This window comes from Megalobrama amblycephala, linkage group LG5 (genome assembly GCF_018812025.1).
Source record: "Megalobrama amblycephala isolate DHTTF-2021 linkage group LG5, ASM1881202v1, whole genome shotgun sequence".
Lineage (NCBI taxonomy): Eukaryota > Metazoa > Chordata > Actinopteri > Cypriniformes > Xenocyprididae > Megalobrama > Megalobrama amblycephala.
Window position 1 is genome coordinate 35548184 of NC_063048.1, and position 19069 is coordinate 35567252.

The 19069-nt window shown below is 43.4% G+C and overlaps 1 protein-coding gene across 1 annotated transcript in view; it reads right to left on the reverse strand.

Annotated features, from left to right (window-relative positions):
* Positions 1-19069, reverse strand: part of dync1h1 (dynein, cytoplasmic 1, heavy chain 1) — a 44876-nt gene that overhangs the window by 14225 nt on the left and 11582 nt on the right. The window contains 40 exon segments of the mRNA XM_048192042.1: positions 1352-1547; positions 2106-2226; positions 2315-2434; positions 4176-4349; positions 4435-4639; positions 4884-5098; positions 5175-5336; positions 5584-5698; positions 5784-5917; positions 5993-6122; positions 6295-6458; positions 6557-6722; positions 6804-6925; positions 6996-7202; positions 8304-8537; positions 8611-8751; positions 8827-9057; positions 9180-9407; positions 9483-9639; positions 9714-9952; positions 10079-10291; positions 10368-10551; positions 10625-10865; positions 12434-12593; positions 12672-12772; positions 12847-13129; positions 13215-13409; positions 13488-13676; positions 13843-14008; positions 15479-15652; positions 15736-15902; positions 15985-16131; positions 16217-16426; positions 17531-17641; positions 17720-17833; positions 18013-18168; positions 18251-18340; positions 18342-18491; positions 18574-18693; positions 18777-18887. Coding sequence (XP_048047999.1) covers positions 1352-1547; positions 2106-2226; positions 2315-2434; positions 4176-4349; positions 4435-4639; positions 4884-5098; positions 5175-5336; positions 5584-5698; positions 5784-5917; positions 5993-6122; positions 6295-6458; positions 6557-6722; positions 6804-6925; positions 6996-7202; positions 8304-8537; positions 8611-8751; positions 8827-9057; positions 9180-9407; positions 9483-9639; positions 9714-9952; positions 10079-10291; positions 10368-10551; positions 10625-10865; positions 12434-12593; positions 12672-12772; positions 12847-13129; positions 13215-13409; positions 13488-13676; positions 13843-14008; positions 15479-15652; positions 15736-15902; positions 15985-16131; positions 16217-16426; positions 17531-17641; positions 17720-17833; positions 18013-18168; positions 18251-18340; positions 18342-18491; positions 18574-18693; positions 18777-18887 — 6743 coding nt within the window.

A 19069-nucleotide genomic window follows, 5' to 3' on the forward strand; every position in this document is an offset into this window, starting at 1 on the left:
GTTTTAGAAACGGTTTCCATTTCTGCGACGTCGCAGCTGGAACAACAACATACAAAAGACAATAATAATGTCAGGTGCTTTATTTAATGTTAGAAGTGTCTTTTATAAATCATTTATAGCCGTACTGAACGTGATCTGAGCAATAATTCACCTCAGATTTTAAAAATGATAGGAAACAACGTTCAAACTGTGAACAAACAAGTGTGTCCATGACAAAGATTGTTTCAGTCACTGATATAAGTATTTTTAATCATGTTAAATTGGTGTAATATTAATGGATTTGATTATTTGTGCTTGCAGAGACTCCGCCTACACGCTCTTCTGATTGGCTGTGATTTTTAATTGATTTAGCGCGTCTGGTTAGGACACTGTAAAGCATCGACACACGTGCAAACACAATGTTTTCATAAAAACCTTCAAACAGACACACATTATCTCAGTGATTCACAAACTTTTTCAACCCCTTTGAGCTAAAATATTCCCTTGAAGTTAATATTTTAATCATTTAACAACACATTCACATGTAAACGGGTCTCTGATATTCGGTTAATGGTCACATGATGAATTTTGCAACATTGGCAGTTATTGAACTGATCTGAATAACTCTATTGTCTTCTGTAGAGCTGCTTTATAGCTGAAATTGTCTCATATTTGATGAAGTTTGCATCATTGATTCTGTTATTTTCTGTGTATTACTGTGAAGCTGCTTTGAAACACAATACGTGTTGTGAAAAGCGCTATAAAAAAAACTTGAACTAAACTGAACTGTGGCATTAGGAGAGAGCCCGTCTCATACCTGAGAGGAAGGTGTAAGGAGATGATAATACCTCATGTCCTCAGAGACAAAGTTGACTATGCTGGAGATGAAATTGTCTCTGATAATAACTTGTCTGATCTTTTTCCAGTCATTAGTTTCCTCGCCGAGCAAGAGGCAGATCGACTCTAGAGCCAGTTTAACGGCTGCCGGTGGGTTTGCCATAGCGCGCACTTCAACAAGGTGCTGCTTCTTTATCGAGCTGACGGCTAGAGAGGGAATGGAGGGGTTTTTAGGACCACGAGGACAAACGGGTTCATGCGGTGGGAGCAGAGCAGCCGCGGCGCCGGAAAGAGGGACCGAGTCACGTGACCTGCCAGTGTCGGGTCAGTAGCTTCGTTTCCATCCACCTGTTTTTACCTATTATCTGTGATTGGATACCTGGACTAACCAGCGGACCAATCGCGTCACAGCATCTCAAAAGTTCCAATTGTGTTAAATGAGCTACTGTGGATGGAAACACGGCGAGTGTGTTTAAGGACTGCGGCTGTCCTCTTTAGACGCTTTGGCCGCCGCTCCGCACCAGCAGTCAGTCACCTGATTTCATCAGCAGAAAAGTTCACAATAGTGGGGATGAAGTTCTCGCGCATTATGATGGAGCGAATCTGTTTCCAGTCGGTGGTGCTCTCGCCCAGCAGCAGACAGATGGACTCCAGAGCCAGCTTGACTGCCGCCGGCGGGTTGGCCATCGATCGCACCTCCACTAAGTGCTGCTTCTTAATCGACTTAACAGCTAAACGAGCCACGAGCCGTGAGAAGAGACAGAAAGAGTGAGGAAGACAGGAAGAGAGCAGAGACGTTAGCGCAGTGAAACGACCGCCCAACACCACTGGCAATCACACACAAGAAAAGAGCTGAAAGCAGAAAGACAGAAGGAAATATCCACTGACACGGGTTTACTGACGCCTGTGGCTTGCTGAGCTGGAGTTTAATAAAACTTGAGTCGAATAATGACTCTATTGTCTTCTGTAGAGCTGCTTTACAGCTGAATGATGACGTTCGCAACATTGATTCTGTTATTTTGCTGTTTATTACTGTGAAGCTGCTTTGAAACGATCTGTATTGTATTGTATAAAGCAAAACTTGACTTGTTATAAGACACCGGCCAAATATGGAGTGTAAAATGATGTAGTTTGGACCGTCGGCAGTGAATATTTCCCCAAAAGTAGATCACAACAAGACAGGCAAAATTATTTCAAACTGTATTTAACGTGATTCAGCAGATTTTTGACATGTGAAAGGCAAAGCAACAGCGGCAGTGGAAGCGCAGGAGAGCGAAGAGAACTCGTACCGTTCTGAGCCTCAATGACGGCCGGCTCCACCTGGTCCAAATCCTGCTTCACTCTCAGCTGCTTGTCTTTGATCACTTCCTGCTGTTTGTAAACTGCTTCCTGTATCTCTTGACTCATGACCTATGAGGAAAAATGACAGGTTATGAGAGCAGCGAGCAGTTTATCAACACAAGAGCATGTGACTGATGCACTGAGCGGCTCGTCTTGCCTTCTTCTTCTCGGCCTCCTGCTGGTCTTTCACCATCTTCTTCAGCTTGTCGTTGGCAGCGGCGTTTTTGACCTCCAGCTCCTGACTCTTGATCCGCAGGTCCCGCCGCAGCTCCTCCACCTGAGGCACACGGATAACAGCGCTAGATCAGCACACGCGTCTGTGTTTGCCAGTGTTGGCGTAGTAACGCATTACAAGTAACATAATCAGTGCGTTACGTAATCAAATTACTTTTTTTGATGTAACATTACACTTTGAATTTACATATTGATATTTGAGTTACATTTTTTAAAGTAATGCAAGTTACTTTTCTGTTTAATTATCTAAAACATTTTTTAAACTACTGAAATAAAATTCTCTCCATCATGTTGACGAAAAAAACAGACAAAAAGCAGAACAGACGAAAAGCACAAAAGTAACAAAACACATTACTTTCAATAAAAGTTGTACAGTAGGTAATAAACCTGTAACGTTAAGAGATCTTTTGTATGGCATGCATTGCTCTAGTGCTCAGAATATATTCTAAATGTGTTTTTAACAGAAAATGAAGTTGTGTGTTATATAGGATATTGTTGTAATTAAGTAATGTAATTGGTTCCTTTTTTCGGTAGTTTTTTTTTATTTATTTTTTTACTTTTTTTAGGTAGTAAGGCAATATTGTAACGCATTGCTTTTAAAAGTAACTTTCATAAAAAGTAATTTGTAATTGGTTCCTTTTTTCGAGAGCAAGGCAACAGTGTAACACCTTATAAAAGTAAATTTAATAAAAAACTAATTATGAAATTGGTTACCTTTTTTAGGGAATATCAATATTGTAACATTACTTTTAAAAGTAACTTTCATAAAAGGTAACTGCGTAATGTAATTGGTTACTTTTTAAGGGAGTAACAATATTGTAAGTTACTTTTGAGTTAATTTTAAAATAAGTAACGTAATTGTTACTTTTTTTAAGGGAGTAACAATATTGTAACGCAATACTATTAAAAGTAACTTTCATAAAAAGTAACTACATAATGTAATCGGTTCCTTTTTACAGGAGTAAGACAACAGTGTAACACCTTTTAAAAGTAACTTTAAAAAAAGTAACTAAATGTAATTGGTTACTTTTTTAGGTAGTAACAATATTGTAACATTACTTTTAAAGGTAACTTCATAAAAAGTAATGTAATTGGTTACTTAGGGAGTAACTACTATAACAGTTACTTTTTATAAGTTACTTTTAAAAGTAATAAGTAATGTAAATTGTTACTTTTTAGGGAGTAACACAATATTGTAACTACTTTTAAAAGTAATGTTCATAAAAAGTAACTAAATGTAACTAACTAATTTGTTACCTTTTTTAAGGAGTAACAAAATTGTAACGCTTTCATAAAAAGTAACTACATAATGTAATTGGTTCCTTTTTACGGGAGTAAGGCAACATTGTAACACCTTTTAAAAGTAACTTTCAAAAAAGTAACAAATAATGTAATTGGTTACTTTTTTGGTAGTAACAATATTGTAACGTTACTTTTAAAAGTAATAAATAAATTAAATTGGTTACTTTTTTAGGGAATAACAATACTGTAACATTACTTTTAAAAGTAAAAAAGTAACCAATTACATTACTTTTAAAAAGTAATGTAATTGGTTACTTGGGGAGTAACAATACTGTAACAGTTACTTTTTATGAGTTACTTTTAAAAAGTAATGTATATTGTTACTTTTTAGGGTGCAACACAATATTGTAACTACTTTTAAAAATAACTTTCATAAAAAGTAACTAAGTGTAACTAACTAATTGGTTACATTTTTAGAGGAGTAAAGCAACATAGTAACATTACTTTTAAAAGTAACTTGTGATGTCGGTTGAAGCACGTACCTGATCGACGGTCTCTTTGATTTTGCGCAGACCCACATTGAGGTGCATCTGCTGCTCCTCCAGTTCGCTGCGTTTCTCGTTGAACAGGTTGGCGTAGTGGTTGATGAAGTCCAGGTAGTGGCGTGGGGTGATGGCCATTGTGCGGCCGCCACGCTTAGCCAGACGGTTGTTAGCCTGAGAACACCAGAGCAAGTGTTACAGCGTGCAAAGAAACAGACGCGAATACTTTCAGATGTCTGAACACGAGACACCCGCTGACCTGGTGCAGCGTCTGATGGACGAACACGCAGCCGTTGACGATGGCCTCGCGGTGGGTGGGCGGCTGCGGCAGTTTGTCGTACACGATGGGCATGTAGTCGGGCACTTTGTAGTTGGGCTTCTCCAGGTCCATCTTGCTGGTGAACTCTTTACCCACCTGGTAGAGGGCTTCAGTGGACCAATCGCCAAACCAGTTGAGCACACACCTGAACAGAAACAAGTCCAGCACAATCATGAGCACCGACACAGTGATATTATTGATTCAACTGCACTGACAGCATCGGATGAGAACAAAACCTGAGCTGAATTGATCTGAATAATGACACTATCGTCTTCTGTTTGCATACTGACTCTGTTTATTACTGTGAAGCTGTTTTTAAAGCGTTCTGGATTGTATAAAGCGCTACAGAAATAAAGCTTCTCCGGTTAGTGAAGAGCGACGCATCTTACCTGTTGAAGAGGGCGGGTGACGTGGCCGCGCGGTCCTTCAGTCCCTCTGACGACGGGTTCATGGTGAACACCACGTGCAGGTTCCTGATCACCTGACTAGTGAACCACTTGTAAAGCTCCTCGTGGGTGTCCAGCATCAAACCCTCCTTCTGCGCGCCCTCCTTACACTGCGTCATCAGGGTGGCGTACTCGTCGCCCTCGAACAGGCCGGGCACCTGCGACAAAACAGAGAGTTCAGAACACAGAGAACACGCGTGATGAGACGCATTTCTCTGTCGGCACGTGCCGCACCTCTCCGTTGGCCAGCAGCGTGTTCATGCGCTCCAGGAAGCCCGAGTCCAGCACGTTAGACTCGTCCATGATGAAGGCGATTTTCTCGTTCTTGCACCCGGAGCGCCGGAGGACCGTCCGCAGGTCTTCGTCAAAGTCCTCGCCGGTGTACTTCCTGTGGACCTGCGCGGATACGATCACAGTTACAAAAGCCTCAAGAACCATTAAGCCTGAGAGACAATTTTTCAAAATTTTATTTTATTATATATACATTTACTATTGTTAATTATGCATTATCCTCTTTGATTTAGAGTCCAGTTTGTTTTAGTATCCATTTGTAACAATGTTATGATGATCTTCTGACAAAATTATTACACTTAATTTTCTCAGGAAAGTGCATGTCAAAACTGAAACATCTGTTGGTTTTTACCTTGATCTGATAGACACTCAGTCCGTTCATCCAGGCCACGAAGCGGGAGAGCGTCGTCTTTCCGGCACCGCTGACGCCGATCAGGAGCAGGTGACCCTGCGGCTGACGGAAGATTCTGCAGGGAGAACATCAGCCTGACGTTACTGACACATCATCAGGGTGACATAATGAGCAGCTGTGTTTTTTGGGGATCTCCGTACCTGTCGATCCTCAGCACGTGATCCAGAACCTCATTGAAGAGCACGAGAGGAACGTCCAGCTCCTCCTCGTAGAACACCTTCAGCCTGGCCTTCACATAGTCGCGCAGCTCCTCCTGCTCCACGGGAACGTAGTCCTACAGGAGAACAGGAGACGTGATGAGTTACGCTGACCTCTGGGAGCTTCCGCCTCGCCGTCTCGCGACACTCACCTTGGAGAGCCAGTTGCTGTACAGGATGGGTCTGTTGAGGGCTTTGTCACGGTCGATGTTGGGGAAGTGTTTGAGGGCGACCATGTCGATGTTCTCATCGGTCCAGCGTCTCTCCTCGTCCTCCACCAATCTGTCAGGAGAATCAGTTCAATCACTGTGCGACTTCAAATCAAATCAACCACATATTCACTGCGGTGTGAAAACAAGCCGAAGCAAGATTAAAATGCGACTTTGTATCATTTTAAGTCCCAGTTTTGGAACAAAGCAAACGATCTACAGGCTTAGAAACGCCTCAAACTCACCGATCCTGGAAGAGTCGCAGCGCTTCATGAGCCCAGATGCGGATGAGACCCTCGACCGGCAGTGTCTCCAGCGGCCGCAGCGCCTCGAAGATGCCTCGGACCCAGCGCGTCATCTCTCTCGGAGAGTAGATGTAGTGCGGCTGCGTGTCCTGCGTGAACCGCTCCTGTTCCAAAGAGAGCGTTTAGTTGAGAGAACAAGCAAACAAAAATGGATAAACATGTCAAGTTTAGAATAATCCAATTATGACAGAATTAAATCAACCTGAGACATGGTGTAGAACTCCACCATGGCGGCGGTGAGCGGCTCCGCGAAGGTGCGCAGTGACGGGATGAGCCTCAGCATGGCTCTGTTGAAGGTGCCGTAGATCTGCGTGAGCGAGGCCGGGCCGGGATAGTCCACGTACACCACCGGCACATGACGCAAAAACCTGCAAACATCACGAGTTAGACATCACTGAACACTTCACCATCATGTTCAGCATTAGTGATGATGACGACGACAGGTGAACCTGTAAGAGAGCGGCTTCCTGCCAGGGTCAGTGGGAGGATTACAGGCACCGACGAACTGGATCCGCTCGAGCTTCACCCACGTCTGGTCTGAGGTGCGATAGAAGCCGCCGTGCTCCACCATCTGAACACAACACACGGGTTACACTTCTCACAAACACACACGCAAGACCCGAACACGAACTCACGCGCACCTGTCTGATGAAGGAGATGACCCGCTGCGTGCCGTACTTGTCCATGTCGGGCAGGTTGATCTCGTCGCAGAAGAGCACCAGCCATTTGCCCAGCTGCACAGGAGCCAGAACCACGCCGTTAGGAGTCCGGCGGTACTCGCAGTAGTGATCGAACGTCTTCAGCAGCAGCTCCGGGGTCGTGGCGCTGGAGAAGTTCAGACCCACCACCTGGAGAAACACGAGAGAGTCACATGTGGATCAGCAGCGCTCTATGATTCCAGCGATGCAGAAAACGCGGCCTGAATCACATAATCCAGTCATAAAAACGGAATTTACTGCATAACGTGGAATGTCACTGAAATGTCACATTTTTTGATGAATAAATAAAAAGCAGTTCAGTACACTTAGATAAAATCACGTTATAGAATAGTGTCTGTGAATATTAAAATGAAATTTAAATATGAATCCTGGATGTTCTGCGTCTCTGTGTATCAAACACACAAAACTCAACGGTCTTCACTGCAACCCGTCAAAAAAGTTTGGTTTAACTTAAATTGTGACAGAAATATATTACTGTTGTACAGTAGAGTTTAGCTACGTCTCAGTCTAATAATAATAGTAACAATAATAATAATAATAATAATAATAATAATAATAATAATAATAATAATAATAATAATAATAAAAAATAAAATAAAATAATATTATTAAAACTTTATTTTCTAAGGAATAATCAAATTTTTCTGCCATGTTTTAACAGTAAAGGGTTAGTTGTCCAGCACTTTATGTGACAAAAAAAAAAGTTTAATTTCCTATGATTAAAAGATTAATTAATGTTTTATGTCCTCGTTTGATTGCCAGAAAAATTAAAATACACAAAGAATTTCTGAAAAAACAAAACACTTCATAGTAATGAATGTTTTCCCCGATTAATTAGACACGCTTTTTAAATATTAAAATGTAATTATTTAAACCATTAAAATGGAATCCAGACAACTTGAAACAGAAAAAGAATTTGGTAAAAAAAATAAAACAATTTGAGGAAAAATAAAAAGCACTTCATTGGGCCCTAAAAAAAAAAAAACTAAATTCTTGTTAAACTGTTAAATAGTATAAATTTAATTATTTCAATTAATAAGACATGCTTTTAGATTACCTTATATTTCATTTAAGCATTAAAATGGTGTAAAAAAAAAAAAAAAAACTGAATCCAGAAAAATTAATTAAACCGGAAAAAATGGAATTTAGAAAAAAATAAAACTGAATTTGGGAAAAAAATAAAACAGATTTCATAGGGCCCTAGATCAGGAATACTGCATCTGGTCTCACCTCCATGTCGGGCAGGGCTCTGAGCGCGCTGAAGAGGGTCATGGTCTTCCCGGAGCCCGGCGGCCCACAGAGCACCAGAGGCTTGTGTTCGGCCAGCCAGGTGTAGAGAAGAGCTTCGTGACGCACCGTGTCCAGCGTGGGCACCACCACGTCCGGCGACGCCACCTTGTGCGTCTCCACCTCGATCTGAGGCACCTTCCCCTGCCAGGACTGCCACTCGCCCGTGATGGACACCTGACGGGTTAGAGCAGCGTTAGTGTCACGCCTCACACACTCAAACGGAGGACTCAGGAGTGTCTGTTCGCACCTCATAGTCGATGATCGGCACGTTCGGCGCAGACGGAAGAGACACGGTAGTGATGCGGCGGATGTATTCTCCGAGCTCCGCCCTCATCTTCAGCCTGCTGTCGCCCGAGAAGGACCACAGCACCGCGTAGATGAGGTATTTCTGCACGCATGGTAAAGGTTAGCATGGATGATCACTGACAGACTGGCTGATTCAGAGTGACTCCGGTTCACACACCTGCATGTACTTCTCCAGCTGGTCGATGGGCATGGGGAAGTCGGGATGGTTGTTGTTGTAGAGCGCCACGTTGCGGCAGGCCTGGTGCAGCATGGAGAAGAGCGAGCTCAAGGAGCGCAGCCGCGTGAAGTCCATGATGTGCTCCATCTTTGAGGCGTGCTCCAGCGCTTTGATGACCAGACCGGTGGAGGTGAAGTACGGCTGCAGGACCGCAGCAGCGTCTCGCTGGATCTGTGGATTAAACACACGAGTGAAGGACAGACGCAAGATAAATGACGAGCAGTTACACATCTTCTCTCAATACTTGTTTATGGATTTGCAGTCACTTTGACGTAAACGGTTGCGTGGCGTACCTGCAGCATAGGTGAGGCGGCCTCGTCGCCCTCGTCCTCCGTGGCCTTCCTCATGCGCTGAGCTTCATCTTCACCCTCGTCCAGCGGGATGCTCCGCAGGCGCGCCAGGAAGTTGTTGAAGATCATGTCGGTGCTGAGAACGTCCTCGCTGAACCAGACCATCCCGCAGCGGGACACTGTGGCCAGCGTGGCGTACTTCAGGTCCTGCACCTCAAACATGATGCGCACCTGTGTGACGAGAGCAGTGACATCATCATCATGACCCAAACCACAGTGTCACAGCACAGCGATCACTCGACGTACGTTTGGCGGCAGGCTGAGACGCTCTCCGTTGGGCAGAGTCAAGAGTTTGTTGTCGTCCAGCACCGAGTTGAGATTCTCCACCCACTCAGGATCCACATCACCGTCGAAGATGATCCACTGCCTCTTCTGCAGCTCTCCACGGACGTTATCAATGATCCTGCAAAACACACGCCATGAGATCGAGAGACCACAGACACCAGAAACAGACACGTGACAAGAGGCGCCGCTCACTTCCTGAGCACGTGCGTGAAGAGCCCGTCGGTCCACTCGCGGGTGTTGGGGTCCAGGGTGCCGTACAGGTGGTCTTTGCTGATGGCTTTGGGGTCGATGATGTGAGCGATGCCCTCCACGCCCTCCAGACGCTCCAGGGCTTTGAGCAGAACCCTCCAGGCCATGGTCTTCCCGCTGCCGGACGGCCCGACCATCATCAGCCCGTGATTGATCTGAGTGATCTGATAGAGCTGCAGGACCTGAGGAGCACAGGAGGAGCACAGCTCAGTCAGTGATGCGTTAGTGTCTGCAGAGCTGCGCTTTTAACCCTGGGTAAAAGAATGTGTCACACCTGTAATTCAGAAGCAGGTTTATGAAGCCCTTACCTTCTCCACCCACATGCTGCCCACGTCATCTCCGTCTCCGTACGTCAGGTACATCTCGGCACAAACCTTCTTCAGCTCCTCTCGGAGCGCCGTCATCTCTCCTCGCATGTACTGAACACCGGGAAACACGTCGGAGAGCAGGCTGAAGAGCAGCGGGATGTCCTCGGCCACCAGCTTCGGCACCATGGTCTCACACACGCTCTGGATCAGGATCTGAGGATCGAGCACATACATTCAGGTCAGAATCAGAAGGATCAGGTGACCCCTCCAACCGCTCGGCTCATCTCACCTCCTGCTCCGGAAGGTTCTCCGCGATCTCGTTCTCGTCCACGTCCTCGCCGCGCTCGCCCTTCTCTCGCTTGATCTTCTGGATGCGCTCTCGCTTGACGTTCCCGGCGCTGATCAGCACGCTCTTGAGCGCACGCAGACCGAAGTCGTAGTGAGACTGAGACGACAGCTGCTCGTCACACAACCTGCAACGGGACACAGAGCGAGGTTACGTTACGAGTCACACGGGCTGAGAACATGTGAGACGCTTCTGCGTACTTGAAGAAGGGGACGATCTTCTTGGCGAGGATCTCAGCGGTGCGGAAGCCCTGTGAGTACAGCATGACCTGCGCGATCAGCTGGCGGTCGGGTTTGGTCATGGCCAGACTCCTGAAGAGCTTCTTGAGGTTATCGGGCAGGTTGGAGCGTCCGGCGTATCCGGGGTTCATGGTGATGAAGATGGCCATATCCGCACTGACCTTCACCTGTTTGTTCAGCAGCTCTGTGGTGACGGGCACACCTGAACACACAAGAGCACACGTTCATCACATGACCCACACAGAAGTACTGGAGCTCATCAGGGAAAATCAATAATGCAGTAAAGATTTGGTAACACTTTAGAGTGTCCTTGTTACACGTTACATATGATTTCAGCAATGCAGAAAACACGGACGGAATAGTGTAATCCAGTCCTAAAAAAAAACTGAATTTACTGTATAACACGGAATTTGTCAAATTTTTGATGAATAAAAAGTAGGTCAGTACACTTCAATCAAATCACAATATAGCGTCTGAATATTAAACCTCATGTCTTTGCCGTCTCACTATATGAGGACCTGAATGTATGAACTTCATCTCCAGAGCTGCTCTGAGAGTCTCTTCATCAGCATTTTAACATTTAATTCGAGAAAAACTGTCGTCATATCATAAACACACAGAAACTCAATATATAATAATAAAAGTTTGGTTTAACTTGAAGAAACTGTGACAGAAATATATTACTGTTGTACAGTAGAATTTAGCTATGTCTAAAAATACTAACACTAATAATAATATTAAAATAAATTATTATTAAATCTTAATCTTAACATAATCACAAGATAAATTAATGTCTTGTGCCTTAATTTGATTGCCAGATATAATTTAAATAAATAATAAAAACAAAGCATTTTATAGAATGTTTTTTAAAATCAATACATTTTGTTATTTTATAAATTAAATTAATAAGACATGTTTTATGATTATTCAAAAAAATTGTTAAAATGAAAACTAGAATCAGAAAATTTGGTAAAAAAAAAAAAAAAAAAAAAAAAAAAAAACGGAATTTGAATAAAAAAAATTAATACGTAGGGCCCCCAAAAATTTTATTTTTGCTAAATTTATAACAAAATTGTTGTTAAATTGTATAGGATTAATGATTTCAATTAATTAGACATGCTTTTTATTACTAAAATTTAATTTAACCATTAAAAAGGAGTAACAAAAAAAAAAAAAAAAAAAAAAAAAAAAAAAAAAGGAATTTGGAAATAAATAAAACTGATTTCATACGGCTCTACACGTGTACTTAACAGTAAATTATGCATAATTACAAGTAACTAACCCTAACCATATAGTAAATACATGTTAATTAATATTTACTTAAAGTACTTAAAGCGTTAGTTCACCCAAAAATGTAATTTCTGTCATTAATTACTCTCATGTCGTTCCACACCTATAAGACCTTCATTCATCTTCAGAACACAAATTAAGATATTTTTGATGAAATCCAAGAGACTCGTCCATAGACAGCAATATAATCAACACTTTCAAGGTCCAGAAAGGAACTAAAGAAATGGCAGTGAAACAAAAACAACAACTTTATTCAACAATCTCTTCTCTTCTGTCATTATCCTTATGCACAAAAATATCTTAATTTGTGTTCTGAAGATGAACGCAGGTCTTGGGTGTGGAACGACATGAGGGAGAGTAATTAATGACAGAAATATAATTTTTGGGTGAACTAACGCTTTAACTGTACAGTAACACTGTAACAAGGACACCTTAAAACAATCAGACAGATGACACATGGTGTTGAGCTGGTGTACACACTGCGGTCTCTGTTGGGGTTGATGTGCTCCCTCAGCGCCACCTGGATGTACTGAACCTGCTGAGACACAGCAGACAGCATGCGCTCCTCCAGACGGTTGAACTCGTCGAAACAGCCCCAGGCGCCCACCTGACACAGACCCACAAAGATGCGGCCCATCGCCTGGAAGACGAGACACAGTCAAACCCTGCCCGGCCTCATAAAGACCCGTCACCGTTACTGCCGTGACACCGATCCTACCTGGAAGTCGAAGGTCTCGTCGCAGTTGAAGACCAGGACGAAGCGGCCCAGCTGGTGACCCAGAGCTTTGACAGACTCGGTCTTTCCTGTTCCGGCAGGACCTACAAAACAAGAACATCCTTCAGCACGGCACACTTCACGTTCAGCTGGACTGTGAGAAACACCAGACACTGACCGAAGGGCGATCCTCCCAGACGGGCCTCCAGCGCCTGCGTCATGGTCAGGTAGCAGCGGTCGGTCAGCGGCGTCTGCACCAGCTTGTCCTGCACGCCCAGGTACTCGAAGCCGTAGTTGAACTTGGCGTTGGCCATCTGAATGGAGAGCTGCTGGAGGACGTCGGTCTGCTTGGGGTCGAAGTAGAAGCGCATCTGGCTGAGCCACTCGAAGGATTTGGGGTTGTCGATCTTGTTCCTGATCAGAGCTCTGGTCACGTCTCTCTGGTGCACCAACTCCGTGATCTAGGAATAAAACACACGTTTGCTTTCAGTGCCCATGAGCAACTTTGAAAAAACAAGTTACAACAGATCTCCATTACTCTCTCACCAGATGCTCCAGTTTCCTCCTGCGCAGCGGCGGCTGCTCCATCAGGACGGTGTCGGCCAGCAGGTTGAGCGTCGCCTCCACGTTGGCCAGAACGTCCTGCAGCGGAGCCATGTTCCCCCCGCCGGCGATCGTGGTCAGGGCGTTCTCCACGTTCTCAGACCAGTCGATCTGGGTGGACAGAACCACCAGCTGGGCCTGAACGCAGAAGAGGCGGAGTTTAGCGGTCATGTGGACATGTTACAGACGCTGGCTGTGTCTCAGAGGACGGCTCACCTGGTAGCGGTCGATCCAGTTGATGTAGGTGCTCAGGTCGATGCCGGTGCCCTTGTTGAAGGCGGCCACCTCAGTGACGGACTCGGCCAGCAGTTTGGCCAGCGTCACACGCATCTCGCGCTCCACCAGCGTCAGCCACTCGTTGATCTTCGGATGCTCCGTGATGGACACTGGGGTTTTATAGAGCACCTGAAGACAACAGCACAACAGAACTTGAACAGAACTGATCTGAATGATGACTCTGGCTTTACAGCTGAAGTTGAGGTTTCATAATTGATGAATTTTGCAGAATTCATGTATGACAGATATACAGTATGGGTTAGATATACAGTCTCTCTCCGGATGCGTGTCGTACCTCCTCTCCCTCTCGGGACGAGATTCCCAGCACCTCCGTGTTGTCCTCGTTCAGCAGGATGCTTGAAACTCCTGCAAACATTTTCTTGAAGTGTTTCTGCAGTTTGGCCACATTCTTACTGTTTCCAATGATCTCCAGCAGATCTTCATCACCAACAAAGTAGAACCTGCGGAAACAGAAACGAGTCCGTCACGTCTTCCATGTTTGACAAGCGTGACAGAACGAATACTGAAGCCTGACTGCAATTAACTGACCAACTAAACATGGCGACACAAAATTCATTTTTATTACAGCGCTGCAACAACTATTAATTTGATTTTTTTTTTTTTTTTTAAAGGTTTATTTTTTGCTGTTATTATGAAATTGGAATTTATGGAATTTAGTATATAACGCGGAATGTCAAATTTTTTATTAATTTAAAGCATGCACGTAAGCGCACGCACACTGAAGCATGTGCAACGCTCGCGATATTTTCATCCTCTGTCGCCTCACTATATGAGGACATAATTAATCTCCAAAGATGCTCTGAAAGTCACTTCATCAGCATTTAACCACTTCGTTTGAGAAAACTATCATCATAAACACAGAGAAACTCAAACCTCTCGGCAACCCATTCGATTTAACTTGACAAACATATTAGTGCTGTACAGTAGAATTTAGAAAAATTCATTTAATAATAAATTATTAAGTTTTAACAGTAAAGCTCTGTTGTGCAGCACATTGTTTGACAAAAAAAAAAAAAAAAAGGTTAATTTCATGATTAAAAGATAAATTAAATGGTATGCGTTCATTTGACTGCCAGAAAAATTAAAATACGGAACAGAATTTCTGAAAAAAAATGAAAAAATAAAATCATAAAAATACTTTTTTTAAATTAATAAATGTTGTTTTTAAGAATTAAATTAATTAGACATGCTTTTTGATTATTAAAATGTAATTAAACCATTAAAATGGAATCCAGAAAAGTTAAAACAGATTTTGGTAAAAATAAAACAGAATTTGAGAAGAAAGAATAAAACGAATATCATTAGGCCCTAAAACATTTAATTTTTTGTTAAACTTTTAATAAATTGTTGGTAAATTAGATAAGTTTCATTATTTCCATTGATTAGACATGCTTTTTGATTACTAAAATTTAATTTAACCATTAAAATGGAGTCAAAAAAAAAAAAATCCAGAAAAATTAAAACAAAAAATGGAAATTTGGAAAAAATTAAACGGATTTTATAGGGCCCTACAATATGCACAAATTTCAAAGCAGTTTCTTTGCCACTAACTCAACGGTTAACACTTCCTAGACATCACACTAACTAGTGCTAATTCTGTCAGCTATATTTTAAATGTAGCTTCAGTCCTGTTTTTGTTTGGTCAAGTCTGACTACAAATCTGGGAACTTTAGTTTTAGTCAATGTAAACTTACTTTAGTCAACATGTACAATGCCCTAGAAAATGTAGAGATTTTGGTAAAATTTATTTTCTAAACTACATTTTGGTCTTTTTCGTCAAAAATGGTCACAGTGTTTAATGATGTCAGTGTCATCTCGTCTCAGCTCAGTTTTCATTAAAACTAACTATCTTCTGGATTTCATTCCCATGAGCCCTCACATCTAAAGGACTGACACTGTCAATGTCTGACCTGGGGAAAGACGAGCGCTCTCTCTCCAGATATTCTCCCAGGGCTTTCTGGATCTTTCCCAGCAGATCAGCGAGTCTCTCCAGTGACCTCTGAACCCCCTGAATGTTCAGGACGTCCATGACCAGAGGAGACTTGGTCACCTTCTTCATCAGAGCCAGAAACTCTGTGCTGATGCTGTAAAACCAAACAGTCACATGTTAAATCCAAAGCCTGAGATCTGCAGCACACTGGTTTAATCAGTGGCACTGACGGCTGACCTTTGGAAGCGCTGCGTCTCCACTGGAAGCAGGTGTTTGATGTCAGCGCTTCCTGTGAAAATGCCTTCCAGGTAAACCCATCGCCGCTGCACATCGATCCAGACGTCAAACAGCGCCATGATGCGGTTGAGTTTGTCCTCCCAGCTCAGAGCGTCCTCCTCGAACACCTGCGGAGAACAGCGATGACGGTGTAAACGGAGGAACTACTGTCATTCAGATTCATTTGTGCGTTTCCGTTCTGTGCGTTACCTTATAGTAGGGCGAGAGTTTCATGGCAGACACGCTGTTGATGTGCTCCTTGACCCTGTTGAACAGATCGTCCCATCCACGGATCAGACGACACTTGTTCTGATAGTTGACCAGATCGAGCTCGTACGAGTTCCACACTTCACGAATCTGCGGTTAAAAGGAAACAGCGTTTGAAACACACACTTGTCTAAGGAAACTGAGCCGCACACGTGTCGTTCTGACGGATGAGGACCTGTTTGAGGAACTCCTCGAGAGCCATCTCTCCCTGAGCCACCAGCAGCACGTCCTTCACCACCATCTCGTTCTTCTGCAGGTCCACGTCCCAGATCTGACCCAGAGTCAGCTCGGACAGAACCCAGTTGACATGCAGACGCTTCATGAGCTGCTTCCAGTGACGGTCCTTCAGCGCCTCGGACTTCAGCTCAATCACCAACATGTTCACCTGAAGATCAACACGAGGGATGAGAGAAATTAAGCTTTTTGAAACTTTTTGAACCAATTAAATCACAAAATGATTCACTCAAATGATTCACTCAAAACTCCGTACTCCGGCGACTCCTGCTGGTCAAAATGCAGTGAAACAGTGCAACTGTTTTGTAAAAGGTGTTTTTATGTAAGATTTTTTGAAAGTGTAATCTATTAAATAAAATTAACACATCATCTAATCCCATTAAATGTGTCTTTCTAATGAGCTACTTTATTAAATTGTAGTAAAACTAGTTCATTTTTATGAAATAATATTGTAATGCATTACTTTTCATAAAAAGTAACTAAGTAACGTAATTAGTTACTTTCATGAAGTATTCAAGAAATATTGTAACATTACTTTTCATAAGCAACAAGTTTGTAACCTCTCTATTGTAACATTACAAGTTACTAAGCAACAATTAGTTAACATATTACTTTCCATAAATAGTAACTGTTACCTTTTTCAGAGTAACACAATATTGTAATGCATTACTTGCCAAAAAAGTAACAGATTGTTACCATTTTAAGGAGTAACGCATATTGTAACATAACTTTCCATAAAAAGTAACTAAGTAACGTAATTAGTTACTTTTTATGAAGTAACAATATTGTAACATAACTTTCCATAAAATGTAACCATGTAATCTAATTAAATTTTGTAATGCATTACTTTCCATAAAAAGTAACTTAGTAATGCAATTAGTTACTTTTTACGAATTAAATTTAGTTTTTTAATGGAAAGCTAGGGTAATCAGCCCAATAAGAGATTATTAACTACAACTCTTTTTATTATACATATGTGTAACTTTATAAAACTGAATGGAGATCAGGTATAAACCATATAAACACTGGTTCGCAGAGATCATCGCCCCCCCTAGAGGCGAACCACTGACATTTTCAAAACGTTTCGAAACCGTTATGATGTAAGGAAGCCTAGTTTACTGAAATCAAGTGACTTTGACGGTTTGATACACGCTCCAAATCACTGGTTGAAAACAAATGATTTGCAAAAGTTTCGAAGCTTCACGAAGCAGTGTTTCATCACTAGTATGACCAGCTCCGTGCACGACCGACTCACCTTCATGTATCCTTTGAGCAGTCGCTGCACATACTCGTACGAGGCGTACTGCCGCAAACGAGCGGGGAAGTTCTTCAGCTGGTTGAGGAGGCCGTCCAAGTTCTGACGCAGCTGTACGGAACAAGAACATGGAGTCAGTGAAGCAAACCCTCGACGTGCATCAAATGAGACGGCAGGTGCGTCGCTCACCTTGCGCGGCTGCACAGAGACCCACGGCTGCTCCTTCATCTGGTCGATCTGTTCCCAGACCTTCGACAGCTCGGACCAAACGCCCTTCAGATCCTGCAGCTCCTCCAGAGCCACCTGACAAAGCATCAAACACGTTAACCACGTTAACTGGGGCCTATACGTTTGGTCTCAAAATGACGTGTGAAAAAACAAAAACACAATATTAAGCTAATTGCAAAAGATTGCCTGTAGTGTCAGATAAATGCGACCCCACAGGCAAGCCCTGCTTCTACTGTACTACAGCAGTGTCGCACCTGAACTCGCTCCTCGCTGCTGCTCAGCAGGCCCGTGTCCGTCAGCTCCAGCGCCTCTTTGGCCTTCGCACATTTCTCTCGGTCATCCTTCAGACGGCCAAATTTGCCCTCGTAGATGGTGAGCGACTGCAGCGCCTCCTCTGGACGCAGACTGCCCTGCAGCGACAACAAGCAGACAGACACTCAGTGGAGGCCTAAACACAATTTCCACTGCTCCGAGACACTTCCAGACACATACCGCTACTGGTTTGGTCTTCTCCCAGTCGGAGAGCAGATCTGTGGTGCGGTTCTCCACCGCGCGGTCCTCCTGCACAATCTTCATCTGGAGGATTGGCGACCTGCTGCTGAATGGCCGTGTCTTTGCGTTTCATGATGTCACTGAAGGCGCCCCATTCCCCCTCGATGTTATCGATGTACAGCCACGAGGGCGGGAACTGGAACCGCTGCTTCTCCAGCAGACGCTGGCCGTTACGGAACAGCTGCACGGGAACAGAGACTTTAATAACATTTTCTTCCACAGAATTGGGATTGAGCAATCTAAACCAGGTCGGTGGTACTCACATCCACTTGTTTCTCGAACTGCTTGATCTTGCGCTTGAGCGTCTGCACGTACGTAATGAAGGTCACGGCGTCAGAAGTGCTGGCCGTGTCCACCGAATGCTGCTCCAGTTCTTGACGAGACTGGAAGACCATAGAAAAGTTCAGACAATTTCACTTGAGCACATAAACATGACGTTTCCCATCAGCGAGAGCTCGGCACCCACCTTCGAGATCTGAGAGTGGAAGTCCTGCATGTTGTTGCCCAGCATCTGTCCAAACTTACTGAGCACCTCCTTATGCCACGAGTCATACTTCAGATTCACCTTGGATTGAACCTAAATCACACATGTTAAAAGAAACACTTTTAGGGAGTAACGCAACATTGTAACGCATTACTTTCCAAAAAAGTAACTAATTGTTACCTTTTTAAGGAGTAACGCAATATTGTAATTCAAATTTTCCATAAAAAGTAACAATGTAACGCAATTAGTAACTTTTTATGAAGTAATTCAATATT